The 19,541-nt window shown below is 38.8% G+C and overlaps 2 protein-coding genes across 2 annotated transcripts; both read left to right on the top strand.

Annotated features, from left to right (window-relative positions):
* The first annotated feature begins 6 nt into the window (after positions 1-6).
* Positions 7-2,774, top strand: LOC116173350 (splicing factor 3B subunit 3-like). The gene is made up of 4 exons (XM_031490754.1): positions 7-97; positions 301-1,548; positions 1,906-2,466; positions 2,518-2,774. The coding sequence occupies exons 1-4, from the start codon at positions 89-91 to the stop codon at positions 2,656-2,658; spliced, it is 1,959 nt and encodes a 652-aa protein (XP_031346614.1). The 5' UTR covers positions 7-88; the 3' UTR covers positions 2,659-2,774.
* A 1,904-nt stretch (positions 2,775-4,678) lies between these two features.
* LOC116174639 lies at positions 4,679-18,053 on the top strand. The gene is made up of 12 exons (XM_031492580.1): positions 4,679-4,820; positions 4,865-5,938; positions 7,329-7,450; positions 8,800-9,048; positions 11,188-11,916; positions 12,046-12,079; positions 13,385-13,805; positions 13,853-14,571; positions 15,206-15,444; positions 16,379-16,557; positions 16,767-16,944; positions 17,000-18,053. Exons 1-12 carry the CDS (start codon positions 4,798-4,800, stop codon positions 17,005-17,007), a joined length of 3,975 nt encoding a protein of 1,324 aa, XP_031348440.1. The 5' UTR covers positions 4,679-4,797; the 3' UTR covers positions 17,008-18,053.
* The last annotated feature ends 1,488 nt before the right edge of the window (positions 18,054-19,541 follow it).

Here is a 19,541-nt window from a genome sequence, read left to right as displayed (position 1 = left end):
ACCTGGAAAAAAGACCATTGTTAAATGCGCGGTGAACCAGAGGCAGGTGGTCATAGCGTTATCGGGAGGAGAGTTGGTGTATTTCGAAATGGATCCGGTGGGTATATTATGAAAAATAATTGTGCGTGAATATAACTACTGGTAACTGTAAAAGTTATCAGATATTTCTTCATGCTATAGGAAGATCTTTTTGTCGCCTTTGCTATGGTTTTGTAACATATCGAAGTGAATCATTAAGAAACATTTGTTCTACCACTCAACCCTTCTATAAACATTTGATTACACTCTTGTTCTTTTCAGACGGGTCAGTTGCACGAATACAAAGACCGTAAGCGGATGAATTCAGATGTAGTCTGTATGGCATTAGCAAATGTGGCACCTGGAGAGCAACGTTCTTGGTTTCTCGCAGTCGGCTTGGCAGATAACACTGTCAGAATTATATCGTTAGATCCAACCGATTGTCTATCGCCCCGCTCTATGCAGGCACTACCCGTGTGTCCGGAATCACTTTGTATTGTCGAAATGGGTTGTACAGAACGTAACCCTGAAGATGCTGCAGCTGCTAGCACCACAAGTACCTTGTATTTAAACATTGGTTTACAAAATGGTGCTCTCCTCAGGACTGTATTGGATCCTGTTTCGGGTGATTTGACCGATACCAGAACAAGATATCTTGGCTCGCGACCCGTCAAGCTATTCCGCATAAGAATGCAAGACTCGGAAGCAGTATTGGCTATGAGCAGTCGTTCGTGGCTAAGTTACTACTATCAAAGCCGTTTCTATTTAACACCCTTGTCATATGAAAGTTTAGAGTACGCGTCCGGTTTCAGTTCCGAGCAATGTCCCGAGGGTATTGTTGCAATTTCCACTAACACTCTTCGTATTTTGGCCTTGGAAAAATTGGGCGCAGTTTTCAATCAGATTTCGTTTCCCCTTGAGTATACGCCACGAAAATTTGTTATCCATCCAGAGACGTCCAATATTATTATGCTAGAGACGGAACATAATGCCTACACTGAGGATACAAAAAAGCAGCGCCGTTTGCAGATGGCGGAAGAAATGCGCGAGGCGGCAGGTGAAGAAGAACAAGAGTTGGCAAAGGAAATGGCGGAAGCTTTTTTAAATGAGGACTTGCCGGAAAATATCTTCTCTGCGCCGAAAGCGGGACACGGAATGTGGGCTTCTACAATGAGAATAATGGATCCGGTACAAGGGACTACATTTAAAATGAAAAGATTCGAACAAAATGAAGCTGCAATGTGTATATCTTTGGTCAAGTTTAACGGACAACCTGAACACCAGTGGTTTTTGATAGTCGGCGTCGCCAAGGATTTACAGCTCAATCCTAGGTTATGTATTTCGGGATATATAGATACCTATAAAGTGGAGATGTCTTGTCGCGAGTTAGAACTAATACATCGTACACCAGTTGAAGAAGTTCCTTATGCCGTTTGTTCGTATAATGGTCGGTTGTTGGCCGGGGTCGGTCGATTGTTGAGGTTATACGATTATGGAAAAAAGAAGTTATTGCGCAAATGTGAGAATAAGGTAATTTTTTCTATTGGTAGGTAATAGGTCGTAAACATCTTGTTATTTATACACCCTAAAGAGATGAAAAGTACAATACAATGCATTGTTGCCAAGTTAAGTATGATTTCTCATGTAAACAAAAATTCCAAAGGTGACTAGACAGTCGCTAACTTTTGATTTCTATGTATAACTTGCGATAGTATTTTAACATTACTCTTCGGTTTGTGTAATTACCCTCATTAAATGATGACAAAAATACACATTTACTTATTGTTCAGTGTTGAAACATCCTGCAGTACTGATTTAAAAAGAAATTTTAAGATGCTCTCCTGCACAGCTTACCCCCATTTACTGATACTTGTTTGTATATTGCAGCACATTCCAAATCTCATCGTCAATATTCAGGCGATGGGTCGGCGAATTTTTGTCGCCGATGTTCAAGAATCTATCTACATGGTTCGTTACAAAAAGCACGAAAATCAGCTGATCATATTCGCGGATGACACACATCCACGTTGGATAACCTGCACCTCAGTCCTTGACTATGACACCGTCGCAACGGCGGACAAGTTTGGTAACATTGGCATTGTACGACTTCCCCCCAACACAACAGATGATGTGGACGAGGATCCAACGGGAAACAAAAGCTTGTGGGATCGAGGTCTCTTAAATGGAGCATCTCAAAAGGCTGATACAATAGCAACATTCCATGTGGGCGAAACTGTCACTTGGTTACAGAAGGCTACCTTGATTCCTGGTGGCTGGGAATCTCTAATTTACACGACCGTTTCCGGCTCCGTCGGCGTTTTGGTACCATTTACTTCCCACGAAGATCACGACTTCTTTCAGCATCTTGAGATGCACATGCGCAGTGAGAATTCACCGTTGTGTGGGCGGGATCACTTGTCATTTAGAAGCTATTATTATCCAGTGAAGGTTTGTATTGCATACAGAATTTGTAATGTTAACTCACGACTTTCATTCCAGAACGTAATTGATGGAGACTTATGTGAACAATATAATTCACTTGAACCAAGCAAGCAAAAAAGTATTGCTATCGATCTTGAACGTACACCTGCAGAAGTTTCCAAGAAACTTGAGGACATTCGAACTCGATATGCGTTTTAAGTGTTACTGCTTATAATAATTTTTTTGTTTAAAATAATGTTTAGATATAGTTTGTATGTGTGAAGTATGATGTACATATTTATTTAAAAAAAATGCATAGTATTTTTCTTTTGTAATTGAATTGGTTGATATGAATTGTGTGGGTGGTTACTGGTAGGGAAAATGCTCTACTGTAGTATAGATATTTGTTCTATTCATTCATAACAATCTTCTAAGTTATTGCCAACTATATATGGGATACATGACCTTGTTCATTGTCTTTCAATACAGTTGGGTAGTCTACAAAATACATGTATATTTTTAGTGGAACTTTTTCTTGGTGTTTTTATTTCACTACTGTATTGTATCTTTTGGTTTGCTACAGTTTGCTGTGCTGGTAGATTTTGAATGTTGGAAAGTGGCTGCTAGCCAGTTTGCTTTCGTTTATGAAGGTACTGATTATCACCACCAGTGGCGTAGCAAGGTCTTCTGACACCCGGGGCGGAATTTCAACTTGTCACCCTTGCTATAATTAATCATAAGCCTTTTCAAATTTTAGATACGTTTTTGTCACCCCTACAGGTCCGCACCCCCCTTCCTACGCCACTGATCACCACAATTGACCTGTGTAAGTATGTTGTACAGATGGGGCACCAATTTCATATAGAAATTAGTTGCTGGTTTGGTTTGGTTTCAAATTTCATCTAATACATTGCGTTAACTTAAAACGAGGTTTAAACTGCTTTTGTGCAAGGGGCCCTATGAGAACTATGTAATTGGTAATTATTGCTGTGTTTCAAATCCTTTTCATAGCTGTCCTTGCGGTATTCGCGAAAATATGTTGTATTGTAAAACGGCTGTAACAAATGTGATCTCTTGTGCAGATAAAGCGCATTTTTTTTAAACAGAAATAGCTTTTTTTTTAACGTCACCAATGGATATATTTCTTGCACACAAGTTGCTAAGATATGCACCTTTGGGTTCATTTGTTTCAGCCGTTTTACAATAGGGCAGATTTTCGCGAATAAAATAATTTTAGTAAAATGGCCATTTTCTTCTGCGCTTGAACAACTATAAACTTGGTCTACATATTGTGGTCTGTGAAAAAATTTAGAGGTACGGGAGATCCTATAGTTGGCAAGAAAAGAGACAACCGTCAACCACACCACAAAAATCACGGGCCTCATACATATACCCTTCGACAATAAATATCTATAAAGATTGTTATACGTAAAAGTGCGAGCTGATTGTTCATACTCAAGGCCGGAAAGATATATTGTTACCAAATCAATTTGTTTTTTCATAAACATTAAGGGTCAGAAATGATTCATTCATGCTGTTTCTTTATTATTTAAAAAATTAACAATTACAATAGCCTGGGTAACGATTTATTTAATACAGTAAGTGCTGAATCTATATCAGATGAATTCTCCTCGGGTACTTTCGGCTCTTCTATTGGGGCAATGTTTTCTATATCTTCATCTTCCGTAGGGGTAGATGTAGAGCTATCGTCAACGGACTCAGAATCTTCACTTTGTAAATTATCTGTTAAACATAATACACCTCTTATCACGCTTTTACATTCACCAAGCAACTGTTGTTGGTCTTCAATGTCTTTTGTCAACTCGGTGATGATACCTTTAACAGACTTTTCGAGCTGTTTCAGATTTTCATTAAATTTGTATATACTTTTGGGACTAACTTCTGCTCCGTCTTCTAAATCCTTCACTTTATCGTTGATTTCACGAATTTCCTTGTCAATGAAGACACACTTTTCTTTGAGCTGTTTGAAAATATCCATTTCGTAGATAAATTTAAATGGGGAAAACATAACCTCACAAACTCTTCGTTGTGAACGAATTTTGTTCGCCACTACTCCTATGATTTTTACTACACGTGTATTTGTTTACGTAAATGTGTTTAGGTAAGGATGGACAAGGATAGCGCAGGGTCATACGTTACGTGCTGAATGCTATTTTAAATTAATACGGAACGAATCGATGCTGTGTTCCGCAATCCCGTTATGATTATACCTTTCTTTAATTAATTTTATCTTCTTGTGCTAATTTTTCGAGTGTATTGAATGAAATTAATTGTCGTTATTCGTTAATTTTGAGGCAATGCGAAATTCTTAATTGCGAATTTTGATAAAAGTGTAAAATGCGTGGCCGTCCGGGAAAAAGGTAAGTAGGCTTTCTCCCTTTCTTCTGACCAGCTTTTGATGTAGGTCTAGAAGTCGCGATCGTAGGCGGTCAAGAAGCCGTGATCGTGGCTATGGTGGAGGTGGTGCAGGTGGCAATGCCCGGCGTAACACAGCCGGGTCTAACCTACGTAAACCCAGATGGGACCTCAATCGTCTAGAACCCTTCAAAAAAGATTTCTACATTCCGAGCCTAATTGTTTCAAATCGTTCAGTATACGACGTCGAAGAGTGGCGTAGAAGTAAAGAAATTTCACTTAAAGGAAAAACAATACCCAATCCAGTATTAACATTCGAAGAAGGAAACTTTCCTGATTACGTAAATACAGAAATACGTAAGATGGGCTTCAAAACGCCTACGCCTATTCAGTCACAGGGCTGGCCAATCGCTCTTTCTGGCCGTGACATGGTCGGAATCGCATCTACTGGCTCCGGGAAGACCTTATCCTACATTTTACCAGCAATCGTCCACATTAACCACCAAGCCCGACTGTTAAAAGGCGACGGTCCCGTTGCTTTAGTCTTGGCACCAACACGCGAGCTGGCCCAACAAATACAGCAGGTCGCAATAGAATTCGGACATTCATCTCGCATTCGAAACACATGCATTTTTGGCGGTGCTCCTAAAGGCCCACAAGCCAATGATTTGATGGACGGTGTGGAAATTGTAATCGCAACGCCCGGCCGACTAATAGACTTTCTGGAGAGCAACCGAACTAACCTGCGTCGCTGCACTTACCTCGTGCTAGATGAAGCAGACAGAATGCTCGACATGGGTTTCGAACCCCAAATTCGAAAAATCATCGAGCAGATTCGGCCCGATCGTCAGACACTAATGTGGTCGGCCACTTGGCCTCGAGAGGTACAGTCTTTGGCCGCCGAGTTTCTCAAGGATTACATACAAATTAATGTCGGCTCACTTCAACTATCGGCGAATCATAATATTTTACAAATTATCGACGTGTGTCAAGAGTACGAGAAGGAGGCTAAGTTGAGCACGTTGCTAAAGGAAATTATGGCCGAGACTGAAAACAAAACTATAATTTTTATTGAGACTAAACGACGTGTTGATGAAATTACTAGAAAAATGAAGAGAGATGGGTATGTTTCTTTTTTATTTTTGATAATTAACATAGCACCCATAGCCATTTTTGGACGATAGCAATTTTAGACCCATCTTTTCTCTAATACCCAGTAATTTTAACACCCACTGAATGGGGGAATAGTAATGTTGGCGGCATTTTATTAAATTTCATTGTTTCAACAGGCTTGCAGGGCTGTATCTGATTTTCGAATTCTGTGATATCGGTTTATTTGTTATTAAGCTTTATTGAATGTGATGAATTGTAGAACTAACATAACACGACCAATTTCCAGCTTATAATTTAAAACCATAGCCAGACAAATACAATTTCCAACAAATACCCCATTGATAAACGTGGGAAGATTATGAAAGCTCACTGTTATTCCAATCGACAAAATAAAAACTCCAACTTACCATGAGATATTTGTTTAGGAGAATGTTTTTGAAACCAACTTAGAAACTTTACTCCCGCATAATTTGACGGGAAAAGTCGCAGCAAATTTAATTATAATTGGTAGAAATTCACCTGGAAACCAAGGTGATGAATTTATCTTGTGGCAGCATTATTGTAACCAGGGCAGTCACAACCTGGAAATATACCATTCTCTTTCTGTAGGTATCACATTTTGTATTATTTGTATTATTGTATTATTCTGTAGGTATTATATATTATTATTATATACAGGGTGTTTTGGGGTTTGTCGACTCCTTTTGAGCTGTACTGCCGCCCCTTAAAAGGATACAGGGAAGAGGTGTTTTGGGGTTTGTCGACTCCTTTTGAGCTGTACTGCCGCCCCTTAAAAGGATACAGGGAAGACCGTAAACACCCTGTATAATTTTTTTTAACCTCAAAATTTCCAATGGAAGCGTTCTAATTTTCATATCTATATTTCAAACGGTTTGAGCATGAGAGCTTTGGTTCTATCTGTGTACGTTATATAATAACAGACCAAAACATACATTTTTTTCACAATCATATCACGTGCAACAATGGAACTGTTAGCATTATCAGAATAAACATTATTATATGTTGGATATATCGAAGAAATTTCATTTCCAGATACCTACTTCTAATATTAATGATCTGCCGGTATTCTTACAAAATTTGCCATTTGCCATAATATGGAAAAACGTCAAAAATGAACAGTTTTTTTGTTGCGCATGCGCAATTCTGGCCAAAAGCTTTTCAATATTGTTCCTTTTATGTCGAAGAATATGTGTAGGTACCAAATTTGGTTCCAATCGGTTGTGCTCCTTTACTAATGTGTGGGTGGTAAAAATGGATTTGATTACATGGTTAAAAGGTAATTCACACATATACAAATCAGGTTTAGTGCGACAAGTTGTTTATCTTTCAATAAGAGTTTTTATGCGATTTCATCTAATCACACAAAATTACATTTTCAGATGGCCAGCCGTTTGTATTCATGGAGATAAATCTCAACAAGAGAGAGATTGGGTTTTGCAAGATTTTAGATCGGGTAAGGCACCGATCCTCGTTGCGACGGACGTAGCGGCACGCGGTTTAGGTATGATGTTTTTGTGTATGCCTTTCTTTTTAATGCAAATGAATAATTTATGACAGGCTAATATTTTATGTTTTGATTTTGAATGAGGATTCTATTTATTTAGTTTACGTATTTTTTTTCTTTTCAAAGAGATGCACTTTCAAACTATTAGCCTGTTGCGCTATGTGCAAGGGACTTACTGCAGTATTGTCGTTTATTAAATTGGGCGCCTCTCTTTTCCAGAGGCACAAGCAAGTTAATGACATAAGAGTAGAGTCATTGTGGCTGTGCCTCTCCGGTCGACGGCAACCATTTCGCCCGGGTCGGCGGCCATGTTGGAGTCCGTGGTTTAGAACTGCTGGCTATAACCTGGCCGTGAATAAGGGCAAGCCCGAGGCACTTATCGATCTGCCCTGTGCCGGGCCGTTCGAAGTCTGGTTCTTGGACTGTGGACTGGCTCAGGCTATGGGCTACTCAGTGTCTCCCTGGGCTCCTCCGCTTTGCCTGTGTGATTGTCCAGTTACACATCTCGACTACGGGGGCCCATATTTGCTGCACTCTTTGGGCTCTCTGCCCACCAGATATTGAGTAAACAATGTTTGGTACGCATCGAAATTTTGATTGGTACTTTAGGGATTTTTATTGAGGTTTGACCAATCATAATTAAGGGTTGAGTTTAATTGTCTTGAACCACAAGTGATTATTTGCGACATTGGTCAAATTTCATTTTAAAATCGTGCATCTTAAAAAATATTACCTACTTCTCTTACACGTTTATTTGTTAATTTATACTATCATATTCTTGATTGTAATTTTGTACGCATATAAATAATTAAAACTTCATCTTATAATTTATTGATGTGCTTATGTGTACCTGTTAGGCGGAGTTTACTTTATGCAAATTATGTTTAACTAGTGATACTCAAATGAGCCTAAAGAGATCTTAGAGCAACACTACTTTCAGTGTTGGCGTCTGGTTTAACATGTATGTTGCATAATGTAGACTTTTACAATTTAATTTTGAGTACGATTAATAAATACTTTTTATTAATTTATTGGTTCTGTTTGGTTTATTAGGAGTAACGTACAGCAGATATTGTTTTATGATTTGATGTTTCTTATTTTTACTAGGTTCATTTAATGACGTCAAGAGAAATACTACTCCTAATTCTTTTATTTTAAGAAATACTTTCTTTGTGAATCAAATGCAATTAACCACTAGTGTACCCTTTTTGTGTTTTCACATTACAATTAATTCTAAAATAGTATTGTACTTACAGTGTTATTTAAGCTATGTATTTTCTTCTTATTCTACAACATTAGTAAATTATAACGTAACTCCTTTTTAATGTTCACACTGTGTATTGCAGATGTAGAAGATGTAAAATTTGTAATCAATTTTGATTATCCCTCAAATTCGGAAGATTACGTCCATAGGATCGGTCGTACAGGGCGTTCACAACGTACCGGCACCGCGTACACGTTCTTTACGTCTATAAATGCAAATAAAGCCGCCGACCTTGTCGCGGTACTAAAGGAAGCGAAACAGGTTATCAATCCAAAATTACAAGAAATGGCTGACAACCGTAGCTGGAATAACAGTGCTGGTAGCAGTCGAGGTATGTAATAGTTTATTACTTTTCCGCACACATATATGAGTTGGTAAAGTATTGTTTTCATAACAGAAAAAAGTCAGTTGTAGGTAGTTGTTGTTAGCACAATAACTCAAAATTTAATGGGATAAATTGCGTACATTTCTGCAGGCCACTTGGAGACGGCACAATTCGTACTTTTTCGATCCGACTTCTCAATCAAAAGTTATGGACTAGAAACCAATTTCGAAAGAAAATTCAAAGGGCTGTAACTTTTGAACTAGTGGCCCAATCTTGGAACTGTTTGAAATTATGGATTCTACAGGCCACATTCTATAAGAAAATTTTTTTTCCGGGTCGATCTGAGACAATTTTTTTTTCGGGGCTCAAAAAAAGGCAGTGTAAAACCTTCCTTTTTTACCAAAAATCGACTGCACCAAAATTTCTCGGGAAAACACTTTTTCTTATTAATTTTGGTGCGTAGAATCCAAAACAATTCATACTTTTTCGATCAGACTTTTCAATCAAAAGTTATGGACTAGAAAAAAAGGAAAAAGGCTAACATGTTTCATTCCTCCGGCACCCCTGACTACAGGGATACCAGGAGCGGGCTGCTCAGGGCTTCCTGGCCCTCTTCAGCCAGAGAACGGAATTGTAAGGATGGGTAAAGTTAGGGATGGGAACGGAAGGAACGGAGTTAGGGTGCTGAGGGGGAGAGTACTGCGCCAGCATTCGCCTCGTAGATTTCAACATAATGCTAGCATTATGCGAAGCTACGTATGTCTGAGGAAAACTCCCTGACAAAACCCCAGACAGAGCAGTCGGCAGCGGGATTTGAACCCACAACCTCCCGAATAGCATCGGTGAGCGCATTGGACTAGAAACCAATTTCGAAAGAAAATTCAAAGGGCTGTAACTTTTGAACTAGTAGCCCAATCTTGGAACTGTTTGAAATTATGGATTCTAAGGGCCACATTCTATAAGAAAATTTTTTTTTCGGGTCGGTCTGAGACAATTTTTTTTTCGGGGCTCAAAAAAAGGCAGTGTACTTTCCTTTTTTTACCAAAAATCGACTGCACAAAATTTCTCGGGAGAACACTTTTTCTTATTAATTTTGGTTCGTAGAATCCAAAACAATTCGTACTTTTTCGATCGGACTTCTCAATCAAAAGTTATAGACTAGAAACCAATTTCGAAAGAAAATTCAAAGGGCTGTAACTTTTGAACTAGTAGCCCAATCTTGGAACTGTTTGAAATTATGGTTTCTACAGGCCACATTCTATAAGAAAATTTTTTTCCAGGTCGATCTGAGACAATTTTTTTTTCGGGGCTCAAAAAAAGGCAGTGTATAACCTTCCTTTTTTACCAAAAATCGACTGCACCAAAATTTCTCGGGAAAACACTTTTTCTTATTAATTTTGGTGCGTAGAATCCAAAACAATTCGTACTTTTTCGATCAGACTTCTCAATCAAAAGTTATAGACTAGAAACCAATTTCGACAGAAAATTCAAAGGGCTGTAACTTTTGAACTAGTAGCCCAATCTTGGAACTGTTTGAAATTATGGATTCTACAGGCCACGTTCTATAAGAAAAAATTTTTTCCGGGTCGATCTGAGACAATTTTTTTTTCGGGGATCAAAAGAAGGCAAGTGTCCTTTTTTACCAAAATTCGACTGCACCAAAATTTCTCGGGAAAACACTTAGACCTGTCGACCATATCTTTTTGCGCATGCGCAGAAGTAACTTTTTTAATTTTGGACCGATTTTACTGAAATTTTAACAGTGGCACCTTTTAATAAAGTCATATCGATCGTATATATTATGCGCACGCCCATAAATAAATTTTTATGAATCGATATTATTGAAACTCGAACAGAAGCACCTGTTAATATAAGCAAATAGATTGATTAAATTAAACATGTCAGAATCAGCTTTCACGCATGCGTAGAAGTAAATTTCTTATTTGTGGAGTCATTTTTGTGAAATTTTAACGGTATCAACTTCTTATAAAAGAACATCCATGTCAAAAATCGCTACATTCGCTCAGGCGCATGAAAAGTAAATACAATAAAAGGAAAGTGTTGGGTCTCAACAGGTGCTACCGTGAGTTTTGAAGAAACAAAATAAAAACAAAAATTGTACAATAATAAAATATTGTCTTTTAGGTCGAAACCGATGGGGGCGCGGACGAAACCAAGCTCGGCGCTCACATACACCCACAGTATCGCGCTCCAGCTCACGATCACCGCGGCGTCACAACAGAAGGGATCGCAGCCATTCCAAGGAACGAACAAGGCGAAGAAAATCATACAGTAAAAGCCGAAGTCGTAGTCCTCGTCCAAGCAAGTCAACCGCTCAGCCACCACAGTTACCTGCAGTAACACAACCACAGAGGGCGACGTTTCAAGCCATGCAGCCTACGAAAGCATACCCCACTGTTTCCACAACACAACAATCTCAACCTCCCGTGACCGCTAATGGGTGCACGGCACTACCGCCTCCACCCCTGCCACAGCCTATGAAAACGTATCAGGCGGTACCACAGCCGCCGAAGGCGTATCAACCAGTCTCTCTTCCACTTCCGCAGCTTCCGAAGACCTATCAAACGCATCAGCCTCAACAAATCAGCTATCAGAATCTGCTGCCGCCAGCAATGGCACCGCAACCGTCTCAACTTGCTCACGGATACCAAAATATACCTCCTCCGCCTCAACCGCAACTACCGAAAGGATACCAGAACATACCTCCACCGACGGCATATGGATCCTTCCAATTACCTAATGGAATGCCATTCTACTCTGTTCCGCCTCCACCGCCACCTGTCCAACAAAATGCGGGGATGTTTTTCCCACCACCAGGCGGATTTCCGTACGCTCCACCGCCTCCCGCGCCCCGTTAAGACATTTGGTGCGCACATGACATTCACGTGCCGTCCAGTTCAATTATTGGTGATAACTGTTTGCGTACTTTTGACATCAGTTGCTTCACGCGTTACGTCGATTTTAACTTACCTTTTGTTTCAGGTAACATTACTAGTTTGTACTGGAACTCTTCACAGTATAATTAATTAAAGATCAGATCTCAGCAACTTCTATTGCAGCTAGTAATGATGATAATTTTAGGATAGTATTTATTTTCAATTTTCCCGCCGATTACGGATTAAAAGACTGTAATCAAAGTATTGATCTGCTGTAATTTTTTTATTTTTCAATTGATGATGAGTATGATGACCTATGTTCTAAACATAAGTAATGTTAAATAATTATTACATGTTGTGATAAATTACGCTATATAAACCAGAAATCTCTATTTCTAATTTATTCAAATGTTGTATTGTGCAGTGAATAACATAACAAAAAAAATTGATTTTTATATTCATCTATCCTTTGTCCTAAAGTAACACTCCACATTTAACACATACTTATCGTTATTTATAAATTTATGGTACGTGCGTTGTACTCATTTGGGGTGGCTTACTCATTTAGGTAGGACATTATTTGGTCATTGGAAGGGTGAGTATGTGAATATCGCTATTTTTTAATAAGAAATGACGCTATTAATTCGTAAAAATGCAAGTAAATATGAACACCGCGACGCACTGTTGCAGGGCCCTGTAATTTAAGGAGCACACTTTAGTATTTAACGCTCCTAAACTTTATTACTTGGCAATGAAACCCCAGTCCCCAGATATTTTTACTATATTCAATTTTATTCAGGGTTGCGTTAAAGAATTCCTGTAACGAGTCCATATGTATTGAGGTACACGCATTGATTATACAGTGGTGGTGTGGTAATCAATGGCACATGGAAACAAGATTTGTTTTTGAATCACCCTGTACTGTACACGCGCCACAGCCAGGGGAGGGGCGACTGTGGGCAGAGTCGAAGTGCGCTGGCGTCATCTCAATTCCTTTCTTCTACGCCTTTGCTGCTTGTCCAGGTATGTTGAACGACGTGCTGTAATTAAAATTTGTATTTCGTACAGTTTCTTTTGCTAATTTTTCTTGTATGTGAGTTGAAATAATGTGTTTGTTGCTGCATGAAATAATGCAAACATTTCGATTGTCATTGGTATCAAATTTACGGTTTTGCTTTTGTTTCAGGAACGGATAGTCGTTGTGTCCGCCATTACAAACATAAACTAGAAAGTCGTTTTCCTGAATCATCTCGTACACGTCAAACTTATTCATCTGATTAATAATGTAAGTGAATCCTAAATCAATTTCCAGTCTTAGTTTCGATGATATTTTTGTTAGATTGAATTAATTTGTACGTGAAATCTCGTAAAGTAAGATCTAAAGCAATGACATTGAAGACGGCCATTTGCAATTTATTGCGTACCAATTATGTGAGAAATTTTAGGTCGTACAGTAAGTCAAACGGATTTTACAATTCACGCAGTAGTGGCAGTGATGCTCCAAGAGGCATGAATAGTATGGGCAATCACGATGGTGGCGGTCGGATGGGTGGACAAGGAGGTCCCCGCGGAGGCGGCGGCGGCCATAGCATGGGCAATGGATACGGAAATCACAGGGGTGGAGGCGGTCGGGGGTACGGCGGAAGTAGTGGTGGTGGAGGAAGTAGATTTGGCACCCCGAGCAAGTTCGGTAGTAATAAGAGTAGTACCAATGGGAATCGTTTGCGCAAACCCGATTGGGACATGAAAAACTTGAGACCATTTAAAAAAGATTTTTATATACCACATCCGATGGTCGCGAATAGGTCTCAATATGAAATTGAGCAGTATCGTCGTGCAAAGCAGATTTCTGTAGAAGGACGTGATGTAAGTTTCGTTAATTTGTCAAGTTTTGTAAGTTAGTGTTTGCTTAGGTACCGAACCCAATTCAACATTTCGAAGAAGGAAACTTTCCGGACTACGTTATTAACGGAATTTCCAAGCAAGGATACGATACACCCACTGCAATTCAAGCACAAGGGTGGCCAATTGCCATGAGCGGTAAAAACATGGTCGGGATCGCACAGACCGGTTCAGGGAAGACATTGGCCTACATTTTACCTGCAATTGTCCACATTAACAACCAACCTTCGGTTATACGCGGCGAAGGCCCCATCGCCTTGGTGCTTGCACCGACTCGCGAATTAGCCCAGCAAATCCAACAAGTAGCTACTGAGTTCGGAAACTCATCCTATGTCAGAAACACCTGCATTTTCGGAGGTGCTCCGAAGGGACCACAGGCGCGTGATTTGGAAAGGGGTGTCGAAATTGTGATAGCCACTCCCGGTCGTCTGATCGATTTTCTCGAAAGGGGCACAACCAATTTGCAACGTTGCACCTACTTAGTATTGGACGAGGCAGATCGAATGTTGGACATGGGTTTCGAGCCTCAAATTCGTAAGATTGTCGAACAAATCCGGCCAGATAGACAAACTTTGATGTGGTCCGCTACTTGGCCCAAAGAAGTTAGGAAATTAGCTGCAGATTTCTTAGACGATTATATTCACATTAACATTGGTTCAATGCAACTTTCGGCTAATCATAACATTCTACAGATTGTCGATGTGTGCCAAGAACAGGAGAAGGAAACAAAGCAAGTATTACTTTTTTACTACGCACATTGGGTCAAAGTGCAAAATTATGACTTTATCGTATTGACCTCTCATTAAAGTCGATAATTAATATCAAATTAACTAAGTTTAATGAATTCTGTCCAGAGATTGCGCTAGCTCATAAAACCATTGAATTTATAATCTATTGTTTAATGTCCAGTTTGCAGCAAACTTATAGGAATTGTTTATTTTGTCAGTCAAAGACTTTCTGGCAGAACTATCACTCATTTCTTTTGACCAGAGCAGTGGTTTAACACTCGAACCTTCTGATGTTAAATTATTTGACTTGTCATTTGATACCGGTGGTGTGTAAACTTTCATTTATAATTTATAATTCTCTATAAGCAAATTTGTTGAAAAGAGAATACACTTTTTTTTAGCAATGTAGGAATGCATGATGTACAAAATAACCTGAACTTCTGTAACATTATAAATTCAATGGGTAACTCACGCCATTGCAGGGTTGCCAAACATTATCTACCGTTTTTTCTCATGATGAACTTTATAACTGATACCATGACGAAGTTTTTTTCCTCTAAGAAGACCTGATTATTATCCAATCTCCTCTCCCTCCGCTTCCACTAGATAAATCTCTTAACGCTCGACTTATTCCAGATTAAATAATTTATTACAAGAAATTGGCAACAATGCAGAACCAGGCGCGAAAACGCTAATATTTGTAGAAACCAAAAAGAAGGTGGAGACGATCACACGTAACATTCGAAGATACGGATGGCCCGCGGTTTGTATGCACGGAGACAAGAGCCAGCCGGAACGTGATCACGTTATGCGCGAGTTTAGGAACGGAAAGTGCAGCATATTAGTCGCGACTGACGTCGCCGCGCGAGGTCTTGGTAAGTGCGAGAGGTGAAAAGTGCGTCTCTCCTTTATTTCTTGGCAGTCTTAATTTTGGAATTTTGATTGGAGTAAATTAATAAGGGGAAATTCTAAATTGTTTTCAAAGCATAGTAGCATTGGGGATGTTCCAGACTGGTTTGTTCTTTTTTGGGTATCAGTTAGCATTTTTGCATGTAGTAAGTGTAGTTATTTTTTATACGATATTAATCTTTTTTTTGTTACATAGTACATTGGTAAGTGATTAGTATGTAAGCGCACATTGGAGCATCGACATTTTAATCAGTCTGGTTGTCCTTTTTTTGTTTCAGAGGCACATGCGAGATGAGCGTAGTTAGCTCGTGATTTTGCTATCTTACGCATCAGGTTGCGTTCTTAAAAAGGATGCAATGCTGTCTTGCGGTGCCTCTGACTGACTATCACCCTATGGTGGTAGTTCAGTTGAGGTTGAAGACCGATTATGGAAGGTGGCATCACATATGGCACTTGTTGGTTTCCCTATCCTTAATTTCAATATAACCATGGCAGATCCGTTCACATCTCCCTTTACTACCCCTTTCCTTACATTGGTTGATCATCGAGGGAAAGCATTTGCTGATAAGGGATGTCAAAAAATTTATAAAAGTTCATAAAACTTCCTGTCGGTCCTGCAGTGGATTAGTCGGTCTGTTTCAACATCGGTTGGATCCGCTGCAGCAATTTTTGCTACTATTGCTCTGCCAATTTATATTTAAGCGTCATAGCCAAGCGCATTGTGGATTCAGTGAGTTCTCGAGCGCAATGGTTAGTATTTCATAGTTATTAATTTATTTTAATTTTTTTTTAAATTTAACTTTCAATTCTGTTTCATTTTTTGTCTTACTAACAATCTTTCATAAATTTCAATTCATACGTGTTATCTATGCGCAAAACTAATTTATTTTTTCTAATTAGATGTCGAAGGGATAAAATATGTGATAAATTTTGATTATCCAAATTCGTCTGAAGATTACATTCATCGAATTGGACGTACCGGACGCTCAGACACTACAGGGACATCATATGCTTTCTTCACTCCAAATAATTTTAAGCAAGCAAAAGATCTAGTGGCAGTTCTAAAGGAAGCGAACCAGGTTTGTAATTCATTTTAACACAGTTGATCCTCTTAAATTTGGCATGCCTTCGCCTCGTACTTCGGCGAAGCATGAATGCTTGTAAGAGGGATATTATTATATGGAAAAAAACCTTCGGTGTCCACACTACTTGTCTGGATTCCATCCTCTAGTTTTCCAACAAATTTTTTTTTGTTCTCAATTGCAAAGCCTAAAACAATTTTTTGCAGGTGATAAATCCGAAATTATCTGAAATCGCGAGTCGCTGTGATAGCTTTGGCGGTGGCAAATCGGGAAGCCGTTGGGGTTACAGAAACAATTTTAGAGGACGAGAAAATACAGGACCCAGAAATCACATGCGGTATGGCGGTGGAGGTATGGGTAAACAAAATGGATATTCTAATGGAGGTAAATCTTGTACATTTCCGAATTGAGCGATTTATTCATTTTTTTTCATTTTCAGCTTACTAAATCTCTACAAGAAAACACACATCAGTATTTACTCAATAAATGCATTCCACCTTCACAAGAGTGTGATTGAGTTCTGACTTCATTATTGCGGTGACTTTTTGTACATAACTAGTTCATTTGTCTAGTTTAGAAATTGAAATTTTTATTTCATTGACATTTTTGTATGGAGTGTATTGTTAGATTAAGATATTAGTTTATTTATTCTTCCGTCGTTAGTAAAACTTATCTCGTGTACAATCTGTGTAGTGTAAAATTAATTTAATGTACCTATATTGATCTTCAAGTGCAAGGATACCTATATTTAATAGGTGTACTGGTTTATGACTTCGAGTTATTTGCAGTGTCGATATGATCATATGCAATATATTTCTCTTAATAAACGTCGATTATCAGTTACCAGCGAAATATTTTGCGACTGAATGTATCTTCTCAAGGATTAACACCCCAAAAGCTCTTCTTATTTCAATTGCACCTATGTGTACTTTAAGTTGGTGATCCTGTAATTTTCCATGTTTCTGAAGTGGAGAAGGCACAGGAATTATTTCCTTATTGCCTTCCAGTTCTTCATTTTGGAGTGTTAAGATTTCTCATTGTCATATTCGCTGGGTATCCACAACGGTACAGTAAGATCTTTAAATTAGAAATGTGCATGTTCTAAAGCATTGGGTCTTCCGGACTAAAATGAAAGCTACAACTTTGAAGTGTAACATTTGGAACCAAGCTCCTTCAGTGTTATAGGTTCCTACAGTGGATCATAACTGTCTTTTTAAAAAGATTGTCCTCAACGGATTAACTATCGCCAAGATGTATAAGGTGTTTTCGTCTTGAGCATTTGCGTCACTGCGTATGGAGTGTGGACCCTTTGATTTGGCGTTTTTACAAGGAATTCAAATTTGTGGTTTCAGTGACTTTGATAAAAGTATGTTTATAGTTTTTACATTTAAGATTACCAATTTATATTCCTTGGGAAAATGTGCTTCTATTAATATTGTAAACGTTTGCCTGTACATTGGTTTTTAATACCATTAAAAAAGTTTGAGAACAAATCATTTGATATTTAATCCCTACATGTGGCCTAAGGCTGTGCAATGGAAAACAAGTAAAATCTGTAGAAAAATGGGGAAATTGGTAAATGAAGATTTACTACAAAGGTCTGATTTTAGAAGGCAGTTTGTACTCTCACACTGTAATCTGAATGGAACAAAATCTCCATTATGTGTACACATATTTTTAGAGAAAAGGAAGGGCTGAAACTTGGAAAAAATAGCGTGTGGGTGGAATGTGTGCTGACCACAGCTAATTTTTTTTGTAAATTCAAATTTAGAGTGAGAATGTACTTGATTACAATAGGGTGGATGAAAGGAATTTGTAGGGGCGGAGGGTTTGGCGCTTATTAAGCGGCAGAGCAAAGCGATGCAATCTTTATAGGGGAGTCGATGGTGTCCGTCCGTGAACACTATATAACTGTCGAACGCTTCAACCGATTCGGCTCAAACTGTACACAGTGACCTAAATGCCACAAGTAATAAGCCTATTGAAAAGGGTCAAATCCAATGACCCCGTAGCGTCACATTGAGGTGCTCTGCCGCTTTTTTAGATCTGCGTAACTACCACTGCCTAGGAGGGGGCGCGCCCCTGCTGTGAAAAGCTTAGGAAAGTTGATGGAAAGCCTTAGAACAGTGCTAGTTGTTCTAGAAGATGCTATTAAATTACAACTGTTCTAAAAAGTAGAAACTGGTTTAGAGAGCTTTTTAGATTCTGAGAAGGCCATATAGGTATAGTGCATTAATATACGAAGGTAAAGACTTCTAGTAATCATGCCATCAGACGCTAGTAGTGCAAAAAATATAATATACAATATAATGCATTTTAAACGCCTTGGTAAGTATAACGTCCTGGAAAGCTCCTTGTTTTAACAATGCATTGTAAATCTAGGTCGTCGTATACAACAATGCCGGGGCTCTGTGGGCATTTGGTTGCACTAGAAAGTGTTGATTTTTAGTACTTCAGAACGTCTGAAGCGCTATGCAAAAACGAAGTAAAGAGTGTTCAGAGCCGCCGACAGTCTCTGTGCATTTTCTAAAGATAGATAGAACTGATTGAAGCCTAATAAAACATTTGGGAAGGGCACAGGAAGCGATCTAAAAGGAAGTTTCTGAAAAGAACCATAAAAAGCTCTAAAATGGGTCTAGATCGAACCCCTTAGAGTGCTTAGAAGGCTTTGGAAAGCGTGCAGATGAAGAATTACCGTGAATCTCAATCAGAAAGCAGTTAAAGGTTTCCAGAGGTTCTAAAACGCTTTCCAGTGCCTTAATAAGTTGTATGAGATTATCCAAAACTGCTTTCAGGGCTTCTTAGAGTTTTATAACGTTTTGTAGAATATTTCCTGGGCTGGGCGATGAGTTGAATTTCTGGAAGGGACTGAAAATGGGCCTCAACGCAGCCCTCTAGAAACACTAGACTTTCATTGAAATACTTAAAGGGGTAGTATACCCAAAATCAAAAAAATTGTAGAAGAAAATCTAAGAACAAAA

The sequence above is a fragment of the Photinus pyralis genome, unplaced genomic scaffold (genome assembly GCF_008802855.1).
Source record: "Photinus pyralis isolate 1611_PpyrPB1 unplaced genomic scaffold, Ppyr1.3 Ppyr1.4_LG6, whole genome shotgun sequence".
NCBI lineage: Eukaryota > Metazoa > Arthropoda > Insecta > Coleoptera > Lampyridae > Photinus > Photinus pyralis.
This window is presented reverse-complemented; position numbering and strand designations above follow the sequence as displayed.